The sequence below is a fragment of the Leuciscus leuciscus genome (genome assembly GCF_965113295.1).
Source record: "Leuciscus leuciscus genome assembly, chromosome: 15".
In the NCBI taxonomy this organism is placed as follows: domain Eukaryota; kingdom Metazoa; phylum Chordata; class Actinopteri; order Cypriniformes; family Leuciscidae; genus Leuciscus; species Leuciscus leuciscus.
The window spans coordinates 25,765,579-25,778,024 of NC_138739.1; the positions used below are offsets into that span (position 1 = coordinate 25,765,579).

At 35.2% G+C, this 12,446-nt stretch overlaps 1 protein-coding gene across 2 annotated transcripts in view; it reads right to left on the bottom strand.

Annotated features, from left to right (window-relative positions):
* The window catches only part of lrp1ba (low density lipoprotein receptor-related protein 1Ba), a 259,135-nt gene that overhangs the window by 96,589 nt on the left and 150,100 nt on the right, over positions 1-12,446 (bottom strand). For both annotated transcript variants that reach the window (XM_082138205.1, XM_082138204.1), the window contains one exon: positions 5,070-5,259. In XM_082138205.1, the coding sequence (XP_081994331.1) occupies positions 5,070-5,259 (190 nt within the window). The remainder of the gene's footprint in view (positions 1-5,069; positions 5,260-12,446) is intronic.

The following is a 12,446-nucleotide window of genomic DNA, read 5'->3' on the forward strand; positions in this document are numbered from 1 at the left end:
TCACAGTCAGAAGTTCGGATAAATAAGAAGGTGCAAGCCCATTTAAAGATTTAAAAACTAGCAACAATAATTTTGAGTCAACCCTATAGCGCACCGGCAGCCAGTTAATCGACAATAAAATTGGAGTGATATGTTCATGTCTGCGGACCCCAGTTAGGAATCTGGCAGCAGTGTTTTGGACCATTTGAAGCCTTGTAATATAAAACTTGGGTAATCCTGCATATAAGGAATTACAATAATCCAGGCGGGACAGAACAAATGCATGTATTTCTTTCAAGCTCTAATGGTGATAAGAAAGACTTTACTCTGGATAGCAGCTTCAAGTGATAAAAACATGATTTAACCACAGTGTTTATGTGTTTATCAAGCTTGAGAGAGGAATCCAACGTAACTCCCAGACTCCTAATGGTAGGTTTAATGTCACATAATTGGTTTGCAACATTAAAGGTGGTTTTTCCATTTCCTATGGAGGGCCCAAACACAATAGCCTCAGTTTTGCTCGCATTTAGATGTAAAAAATTTGCGGACATCCAGGATTGTATTTCATTTAAACATGCAAAAAGGGTTTCCAGGCCCTTTGAGTCAGTACGTTTAAAAGGCAGATAGATTGGATAAATGGATGAAGCAGCAGAACAATTTCATTGCACAGCATCTTAAATGTTAATTTGATCATTTAGAAACACCTGAGACAAAGTCTGTCATCAGAATGATTTAGTTAATCCTTCCCAGAAGCGTCTAACAAACACCAGGTATCCAAACGCAAGATAACATGCCAGCATTGATTACGTTTCATCCTCACGCTTTGAGAAGCAACATTTATGATGTAGGAAAAAGAGCCACAGTGGCTTCTTACATTTTTATTACAGATATTTTGTTCCAATTTCCCGTTTTTTGATCTCTGTGAAATTCCAATTTTGCGTATAAGTTAAATTCGCGACTTTGGATGGAAACACATCTAAATGCCATTACATTAGATGTCAAACCTAATTTATGCTAGCACTTTTCTCAGGACTAACATAACTTTTCTGAGCAATTAGGTCTTCAAAATTGTCAAATTTCAGACATACAGTAGCCTAAATGTTAGCTTTGAATGCCGCAATAAAACGACACATTTCACATTACAAAACAGGAGAAACAGCACATTACACACGAGTATGATCAATAGCATTATTCATGGGTTATTTTTATAATTCATTTTAGTAAATTAACATGTTAAACTGACAGAGGGTTGTCTAAAAATAGAATGTACACCCTTGATGTTACACTACACTATGCTAATATGTTAATTCTGTGAAAAGCACTAGCATGATTTGTTGCAGATGCCACTAAGTTTGACAGTATTTAATGTAATGACATTTAGACATTTTAAAGGGTCACTTAAATACTACACAATTGATGATAGACATATAAAAATCCCTGTTTCTGTCATATATAAGTAGGGCTGTCACTTTAACATTAGATTCTATCAAACTTAGCATCTGCTAACAAAATAATGGTAATGCATTTTATAGATCTAACATAACTTTTCTGAGGCATTACATCTTCAAATCTGTTGCATTTCAGACTTGTTTTCTTTGAATGCCATCTTAAAATTTAAAATTTCGCTTTAAAAAAACAGAGGTTCCTCTAAAAATAGAATGTACACCCTTGACGCTACGCTATGCTAATAGCCTCATTAAAAATGTATTCATCTGCAATTATAATCAAGAAGGCTACAGCCTAATAGCATCAGCCCTTTTTCTTTAATGTGGCAGAAAAAGACTAGTCCTCGAAGGACGAAGCATGTCCTTGTGTTTGAGATGAGTGTGCTAACCTGGCATGTGACGGCACCTTGCAGTGATAGCCGCTAGTGCCGGCGTGTGACTCCTAGTTGTGATCTTTGGCAGCTTTTGGATTGGTGGGACTTCTTGCTGACAGCAGCAGTCACTTATTGCCGTGCTAATGCTCTAACAGGCTAATGCGGTGACTGCTACAGTCCAACTAAGTGTTGTCAAGGCATAAAATGATGAAATGTTCCTTCGAGAACAAACAGCTGTGTTCCTGCTATGGATAAAAGATAGCTTACTCTGCTTTAAACCATTGAGAAGTTACAGAATAAATATGATGGTTCGCAGAAACCAACTTCCTACTTGGAATAGTGAAGAGAACACCTGTAGAATCCTGTTTAACTAACAATTACTATGTAAAACACAGTAAATTATCCTGTTTATAATCAGGGGTGCACATAACATTTTTGGTCTTGTTCTCAGGGGAGAACCTGGGGTTGTTGCTTGGTCCTCACATTTTCAAATGCATTTTTTCCTTAACCCACCTCACAGGAAGAACAAATTAGAGGGATGCATGGATAATGTCATGTGACATGATTCACATGAACTTTAATTTCAACTGAAAATTAAGAGAAGTGCAACAGAATGTCTGATCTTTAAAACCTTGTAACTTTCAAAATAACATAACTGTTTCAAGCTCTGGAAATTAAATGTGCAAATATCTGCTTTTCTAACTCTGAAAACCAAAGAAATGACAACTTTAAAGCGCTTACTAGAGTTACTATTTTAAAGCAAGCCTATCCAACACCACAGATTGCGCACCTATCCAGGGCCGCGGGAAGTGGGGGTGCTGCAGCACCCCCTGTTTTCACAGAATTGTAAATGCAACGCATATGTTTGTTCATTAAAATGTATTCATTTTTAGCATTTAGTCATTTATTTGTAATAAACACTTTAAGTGGGCTATTTAAAAATGGTTATTTATATGTTAAATTATCTTTTTAAAACATAAGCGCAGAGTGTTATGTAATATTGTGTGTGTGTGTCGAAAAGATTTGTCCGCAGCTGCTAAAAAAAAAAAAAAGAAAAAAAGAAAAAAAACAGTCAAATACCCCACTGTCAGTATTTTGTAAGGAACAGGCAAATATGTTACATATAGCAGGAGACATTTTAATTGTTTACTAATAAAACAGTTATTTTTTTATGTCAGTGTCGGCTAGACAGATGAAGTTGACGACTCGCGATCTTCGCAGCGCCAGAGAGAAATGCACATTTCATACGAATTACATAAGCAGCGCAGTCTGTTTTCTTTCGTTTTGAATTGTTCTGCTTAAAAGTAGACATTTCAAGCTATCTATATGTCTCAGGTCTGTGAGGCAATAGGCTACCTTATAGGCCCACGCTGAGTTTCGGTTCATTTATGAGACGAGCTCCAGGTTCGCCAGCGCCTCCGTGTCCTAATTATCTATTTTCTAATAGCCTATATTTAGCTACTTCTTATTAAATCCAGACAAATGGTTGATGAAACATCGATTAAAATTAAGATACAATTAATACAAAACGAAATTAAATTTAAAGACAGGCTTTGTGCTTTCAGTTTGAGGTCTCTGTGAAAGTTTTAAAACATTATTGTATTGCCGCTTTAGAGCGCTCACGTCCGTAACGGAGAACTGTCTGTAATTTTTTTTTTTTTTTGTGAAATAAATTGCTAAAAAAATGCAACTTAGTCCAGTGCGACTTAGGCTATATGTTTTTTTCTTCCTCGTGGCGCATTTTTTGACTGATATGCGTCTCCGGAGCGACTTATAAAATAGGCTACGGTAAGTTATTTATTCTTTTTGTGCAAATGTCTATCCCCAAATCTTAGGTACGCAAATGAGGGTTGCGGCAATTCATCTGGTACGCATTGTTTAATTGGGTAGCGCATGCGCACCTGCGCACCACTTATGTGCACCCCTGTTTATAATCATACTGTACACCTGAAGAACACAAGCTAACGTTAGCATTGAATTGTTTACCCTTAGAAATTTGACAAAAGCCAAAAAAAAATATCTATATAAATTATTTTTCAAGCATCAGGCAATGTAAAGTGTAAAAGGCTGACATAAACAGGAATATCTCACATCTGACTTTGAATATAATTTAACATAAGGTGGTGGGGAACGCTAAAGTCAATTTAAAATGTAGATTGATGCATAATCACATAATCTCTTTCATATAACCTCAATTAGTCTCAAAATATCTTACATATATTTTACTCTGTAATAAATTATCCTGTTTATAATCACACACCTGAGTGATCATTTTTGATCGTTTGATAATTTTTCAAGCATCAGGCAATGGAACATGTTGAAAGTCAGACATAAATAGAAATATCCCACATCTGACTGAATTAATTTAGCATAAAGTGGTGGGTCAGTCGTGACCATAAATCTGTCGTAAGTCCTGATTTCAGAAAGCAGGAATCTAAATGCTAAATTGCTAAATGGAAAAATCTAATCAACAACAATCACAGGTAGTAAGAATATAAAAAAAAAAAAAACGTTTATCAACTTTTTGTTTTAGATGTTTTGTGCATTCAGTCAAACTTTGCCGTTTTGCTGTTTTTGAACTATGAACAATTTAGCAGCTTATAATAATAACGGGTCACAATTGATGTCTAATGTAAAGCCTAGTTAAGAATCACTGCGCTAGATAAGCAAGGTTCAGCAAGGCAGCAATTTGTGCAAGTAGAAAAAATAAATAAATGCATAAATGTGCAACTTAATTAATGTTTTCTAATTTGAAAAATGAAAGGAAATGGCTAACTGAGATCAAGTTTGAAGATTAATACCACATTTGCCGTGAAGCTCTGTAGCACAGGTCACACTGTTTTTAAATCTGAATCTTTAAAAAGCTCATAACTCACTGATGTAAAATTAATACACTGTATGTGGTCTGGCACCTAATTACTATGAAATAATTAGAGGATCCCTCCCTTCATCGACCTTTTGGAAAGACAGCCATCAAAGCAAATTTATCAACGCGGGTTATTTTGAGGAGAGGTGGAGTCAGTCCAGAAACATTTTGACACTTGAGATTTATTTTACTTTGATGAAAAGTACTTTTGGACTTGGAAAAAAAAAGATAAAAAACGTTTTAATCACTGAACAAAATATGAATTTAATTTCACAAGCAACCATTTATGAAAATTACATCCAACTGGCTTAATTTTGGTGAGAAATGGAGTAGCATAAAAATAAACCGGAAAAAAAAAACGTTCCTTTCGAAATTTCTAAGGTAAACTTCAAACTCTTGACTTACTTCTGACATTCGTCCAGAGTGAGGACGTGTGGATGGTCCTCTTCGGACAGAGAGACCACCGTGTCTCTGTTGAAGGCGTTTGGTCTGGTCTGGTCAATGTTGTGGCGGGTGACGGTGGCTGTGGTGGAGCTCGTCCAGTAGAGAACGTCCCAGCCTCGATGGTACGCCAGTCCCTCCACAGAACCAACATCTACAGAAGAGGACGCCATGTCAGTGCTAAACGCTCAAGTACTCTAAAGGAACGTGCAGACCGTGACCTACACCTTTACAGTTTTCAAGGTTTTAAACACTACACTTTAAAGTCTGAAAAGGATTTCAAACCTTGCATCAAGCATAAAAGATAGCCAAGTCCACACAAATGCAACTACTTTACCTGAAAGCTATAAATCCGTATGGCAGGCAACAAACTCTGCATGTTCTTTCAGATGGTTGATGTGAAAAACAGTTAGGTGTCAGCAAAGGTCAAGATGTGCAGTGGAAATCTAATTGACACTTTTTGACACAGCTCTTGAAAACACTGAGAAGTGCTTGACTATGCGTATGTCTATATATGTGCCACTTCAAAAAGGAGCAAAAAGAATTAAAAATATATATTTTAATAAAAATATAAAAATATATACATTTTGAGAATAAAATTGTAATAAAATCATACATTAATATTATACATTTTAATAAACAGAAAGTCATTGTCCGTTGGTTATAAAAAGTAATTTCAGAAGTGACATGGGAACAATTTAGCGGATTCACTCAGATAATTAAAACTGTTCGTCACTCCTTAACTTAGCAGTAAACGTGAATGTTGGTTCTCTTGGAAGCAAGACAACCAAAACTCTTCTTCAAATAGTAAATGGATTATACAGCAAGCGAGCAAAGTGCGCTCCCTTTATAGCATGACTGAGCTCACTCATGTGAAAACTCATATTATAATCAATTAATCTAACTACACACGGCACAACGCATCTCTTATTTACACTGTGTCTATGATTTGGTGTTATAATGAGAGGATATGAGAGCGTGTAGAATGTAGTCAGTGAACTCGAGTTAAACAAAAACTTGTTCAGAGTGAATTTTAACTTACCTACAGTACACACGTCTGATTGGCCATTGCTTTCAACAGAAATGCCGTTGCCGTTAAAATGGCAAATTTCACCAAAAGGTGACAAGTTTGCATCCTTGAACAATTTAATTCACAGAAACATGGTTTTCTTTATATTCTAACGTGTCACTAAAATGCTGTAATATGTTATAATAATATATTTTTAATTTAAGAAAAGCAGCTGCTTTTCTCTATTCGTTTGCCAATTTGTTTTCTATTTTAAAAAGTCTCCTTTAAAATAACACAATACTGCAGTAGTTGCATTAACAGTCGTCTCATGTATTGGCAATATGCAACCATATCATGTACGACCCGGCGCATAGTACAGTGCATTTTTATGACCTGCTAGGGCTTTTTTGTGAAAAACAAAATCATGCATTGATCAAACGACCATTCAAGTCTTTTTGATGTTGCAATTGCATAACTTGTTCAAGTTTATTGCACTGCAACCTGAGGAGCATCTTTTAATTAGCTCTGCAGAAATATTTCACATATTTCAGGATGCAGATCCTTATCTTCATAACACCCGTAAAGCCTGACAGTTAAAGTGATTGGCATCGAATAGGATACAGGGGCTCTGCTAGATTACTTGCAGTGAACATAACAAGGACTTAATAAGCGTAAAGGAGGACGCCGACTGCGCTGATGAAGGACAATATGACACTTGGTATTTCAGAACCAGCACAATAAATTGCTTTAGAACATTTGCCATTGACTATATACAATTTTTTACAAAAAATTGCGAATACGGTCACTATCATAAAATACGTTTCTCCAAAACAACAATGATAACAAATGATGAGCGAACTTGATACTTAAATATCCTGCTTTTCTGGAGGGGAATAGAGCCCTGTAATACCACATGAGTCTCCTCTAGAGATCCACAAGGGATCTCAACAAACTTTGTTACAAAACGCAGGTTTGCTAAAGTCTGCAATCCGTCATGCTGGGTGAACAGTCTCAAACACTTCAAGTCAATGTAAATTGCCTTTGCGACCATTTAAGTTCTTTACTGCACAGACACAAAATATTCAATGGCCACTGTTTGATATTATCTAGCAATAATAGGCTGGAATGGTGAAAAATGGGCATTTGCATAAAAGGAAAAAAAAATCTAAATAAAAAAAAAAAAATCATGCAAATGCTTTCAAACCATTCAAGAGTTATAAAACACAAAAGAGAACGGAGTGCAGTACTGGTGCGCGTCTGGGAATCTCCTGTCTGATGACACACACACACTTGTGCGCACAGAAAGCCACTTCAGACATCGCTTGAAAGGACAAAAACAAACCAAATTATGCCAATATGCCCGTTTTGTTGAGTATCCTTGAAAGCACAGTCTTAAATTAATTAAATGAAGTCTTAAATGAACGTAAAGGGTTGTGAGAAAATAGGACACAGATCCACGTCATGTGCAGAAGGTCTTAAAGTGACAGCAGCCTAATAAACCTGCTGCTGTGCTGTCTGTCATTATAGTGAAAAAACTAAAGAAAAAGAGAAAATCCCTCACTACTCTTGACTGAATAACATTTGTAGCTTTAATGTAAGCAGTAAAGACTGTGAAGTGTTTGATAACTTTATACAATGATAACTTTATACAATTTCTGTATCCTACCTGAAAATCTTAAAGCACTGTTTACAAGGTTACATGGGTCAAAAACAAAGAAAACAATAACTGTTTGTGCATTTTGACCGGGCAAGTACAAATCTGTTTGTTTAAAAACAGCCGATGATCAGTGCCGATTATATCCTGTCAATCAAAAGGTCTGCAACTCACACTGTGTGTGAAGAAAATCTCTCGTGTTGACTTAGTTAGTACATAAAAGCACACTCTATTTGACCCTAACCTGTAGTTAAAGCCAGGGCTGCCAGATCTGCAGTTTTTCCCTAAACTAAACATTACTTGTAGCGCTCCTCTCACCCTATTAATCGCAAATAGCTCTGTGCTTTGTTACTTCTAAAAATAAACAAAGTGTCATCTTTATCACGAGAATTGATGTGACAGTGCCTCAGTTCAAGCAGCAGCGCTATTCTTCCACTTTAATACAAATTATATCTAGGAAAACATGCATAAATATCAGAAGGTAAGTTGAAAGTTACAGTACAACTTACCGAAATCCGTATCATGTCTCACGTAATCACTCAATCTGTGTTTCAACCGTGGAAAGATGTCAATAAAACTTGCTTGTTAAGCTTGAGAACAATGTCATGTTAATTATATATGCATGTTTGAATAAATTTGCCATGAAGGCAAATGCTTATGAAAACTACCTTATATGTGTAACTGAGTTGTAAACAAACATTTCAGCTTTTGAGTATAAATATTATATCTGTAAATAAATAGAAGTTGAATATAACAGCTCTGTTGTTAATTTTAACCTCTAATATTAGCCTATAGTGTAGCAAATGAGAGGGTTATCTGTATAGTTTACAGCATTATTTGGGAGAGATTTTTTATCCGTAATAAAAAAAAAAACTATCGGTATCGGCCGATATCATTCTGAATAATCGGTTATCGGTATCGGTTGAGAAAATTCATATCGGTGCATCTCTAGTATGATATATGATTATATGATAATATATAGCTAAAATAATTAACTTACATTTTTAAAAGCCAAATAAATGTTAAAATTGATAGCTTTCAATTAAACTGTAATGCTGAATGCCTATAATTAATGGCAAAAAATATATAAAAATCAATTTCATAGAGACATCAGTGGCAGTATTGGTATCGGTGATACTGGCCTTCTTTCATAAAACATGCCATTAAACATATATAAAAAATATAGGCTACTGTCTTTATATTTTTCTACATTAATGTGGAGATTAAATGTGAATTTATTACAATATAAAATATACAAAAAACTTTAATGTTAGGTGTGATTAATCGCAATTAATTACAGAAAAATTTGTGATTAATTAGTTATGGTTTTTTTAATTGATTGACAGCACTATCATATTTTGGTCAAATAAGCTAATAATTATTTTCAGAAATACAACAAGTAAATTTATAATGGGAACAATATTATAACAAAGTATGAAAAATGGATATTCATTTTGAGATTTGTCAAATATTACATTTTACAGCGTTAAAAGACTAATTTAAAATGCAAAAATTGTGAAAAAGAAGTATGCATGAATAAATAAATAAATAAATAAATAACCTAAATCCCAATGTGGTACTGAAGTGCATCACTACAAAAATCGTTTGCAATAAGACCAGGAACGTGCTAAGAGAGTAAACTTGACTTTAAACAGCAATAACTTGGTATTTGTTCATCATAGGTTATCAGGAACAAACCCTCCAGATGAAAATATTAGAAATGACTTGTTTTAGGAATGAAGGTGACATGATATTTGCACGCCGAGACATACGTGTTGCCTTGGAAACGTTTCCTGTACGTTTCCTGTATTATGTGCGAGTCAAGAGATCAGATCCTGTCTGCGATCCATCACCTTCCTCTGGCTAACAAAGACAGATTTCCCCTCTGTGGAGATGCAGCATTGGCATCGTCTTTCTCTAAAGATCTGAAGGCTGATCATGTGGCATCGAGCCCCACTGGCACTGTTCACTCTCGCTGTCTTTCTAACGTCTCTCTCGCCAAGCCAATACTCTCTCAGAAACTCTCTTTCACCTCTGACCACAATTGATTTTCCTCACACATGAATAAAAAGCCTTCAAGGACTCGACGTCTTGTGCGCTTGTGGAGTCTTGACTAAGTAAAACCTTTCTAATAGTCTCTCACAGATTCAGGCTGAATTACAATGCCCATTCTCTTAATTCATAAACCAGACATGTCTCTAATGACTAATACTTTAGTGTTGCTCTTGTCTCTTTTTTTGTAGCTAACTATATTGATTACAATGGAAACTTGTTTCTGCCACCAAATAAGAAATAAAAAAGGTACCTGCGACTTTTAATCTCACAATTCTAACTTTTTCCTTGCAATTATGACTTTGTTTCTTAAAATCGCAAGTTATAAACTCACAACTGCGAGAAAAATAGTCCGAATTGTGAGTGCATATAATGCAGACTTTTTTCTCTCCAAATTGTGAGAACTAGTCAGAATTGTAAGATAAATAAGATAAAATAAGGCGAGTTTGTATCTCACAATTCTGACGTAAAAAAAAATAAAAAATAAAAAATCTGACCTGCAATTTATAATCTCTGAACTGCGAGAAATAAAGTCTGAATAGTGGGATATAAACTTGCAATTGCAAGATATAAAGTCAGAATTGAGGGATAAAAAGTCACAATTACTTTATTGTTTTATTATGTGGTTATTGGAGTTTGTTTTACAAGAAAAAATTGTAAAAATTTCACGTTTAATTCAATGTATTGTAACACAATCTTGAAAGCTCCAACTCACAAGTAGTGCAATTTAAGTGTAAAAGAAACCTAGGCTCTGTTGCGAACACAGGGAGAGGGAAGCAGGGTGCTCGTACAAATGAAAAGCGAGAAAGATTAGGTGTGATTCCTCTGTCTGCGGAAGTTCACGCTGCCTAAAAAGATTTGAGCATTGTTAAGTGTGAAAAAAAGCAGTCTCTAATAATCAGCACTGGTGGAAACTATAGACCTTATTCAAAGCAGCATAATGACAGAATTTCTGAGAATTATATTTTTGCAGTGTTTTGTCAGCAGAGAACAATCCAACAACACATTAAATAACAGTACAAACGCACTGAAGAGATGAATGTCTATCCCTCACAGCCTCGCTTTCATTCCTGTTCAAAGTCAATGGTGCTGCTGTAAATGAGGTATATAGAGTCACGCAACGGTCTGGACATCAACAGGCTTTGATTTAGAGAAGCAGCAATAGTATGTCGGTATTGAACTGTCCTGTCAACAAAAGCTGGTCTTAGGAGTAGGGGTGTGACAGTTATTATATAACTGTGAGACCGACGGTAATAGTTGAACACCGTCATCAGAAATCTATAACCGCCAAAACCGTGTTATTAAAATATTTTTTACAAACATTTTTTATCATAGAGAATGTTTAAATACTAATTAAAAACAATTGTTAACAGTCTGTGTTATTAATGGTCTACGTTGTTTCCAACTATATTTGATTCTTTGCCATGTACCCCCTGACGGACCGCCAATCATTTGAGATAGAAATAAAAGCTATGACTGTGATAGTGATATGCCATCATTATGAGATTTATTAAACAAATTAAAAACATTTGCAATAATAAACATTAGCAATAAACATTTGCAATAATAAACAACGTATCATTACCGATAACTGATCGTGCAGTTTAATTACCCCTTGACTGGCCCCAAACATGTTTGATAAAAGAAACATTTACAGTGTGTATATGTGACCCTGGACCACAAAACCAGTCACATGGGTCAATTTTTTTTTAAACTGAGATGTATACAACATCTGAAAGCCGAATAAGTAAGCTTTCCATTGATGTATGGTTTGTTAGGATAGACGAATATTTGGTTGAGATACAACTATTTGAAAATCTGGAATCTGAGGGTGCAAAAAAATCTAAATATTGAGAAAATCACCTTTAAAGTTCTACAATTATGTTTGCAATTGTGCTGCATTCACTCACAAAAATAAATGTTTTATAGATTTACGGTAGGAAATTTACTAAATATCTTCATGGAAAGTGATCTTTACTTAATATCCTAATGATTTTTGGCATAAAAGATATAGCCACAAATATAACTGTGCTACTTGTGACTGGTTTTGTGATCCATGGTCACATATAGCCTATATGATGTGTATTACATTTTAGCTCAAAAACAATTGTAATAAAAGATAGGATCATAAGATGCGCAATATATCGGGAGACATGGTTTTTACCACTTAATGAAGTTTTGTTTTGTAAATCGTCAGACATGATTTTTACCACTTCATTAAGTTTTGCTTTGTAGAAAGCCTTTCTTTAAAGCGAATTTCGTTTTGTACAAATTGTATCTTAATTTTAATAAATGTTTCATCAACCAATTGCATGTATTTAATAAATAAAAAGCAAATATATTAGACAATATAATAACCGTGACATGGAGGCGCCGGTGCGCCACGGCCTATGCCTCATACATTAGCATTAAATATCTTTGCTGCATCCTTTCTAGAACAGACAAGGGCTTTCTTGCGGCTCGCATCAGCAGAGCATTGCATCGTCCATAGACCGCAAAACAATCAGTGGATGGCAGGCGGGTGCGGCTTTGAAATTTGGTCAAAAAACTTTGGTGCGGATGATGAGTTTTGTGATGCGGTTGCGGATGAAATAATACCCCATCCGCGTATCTCTATTGATAACAA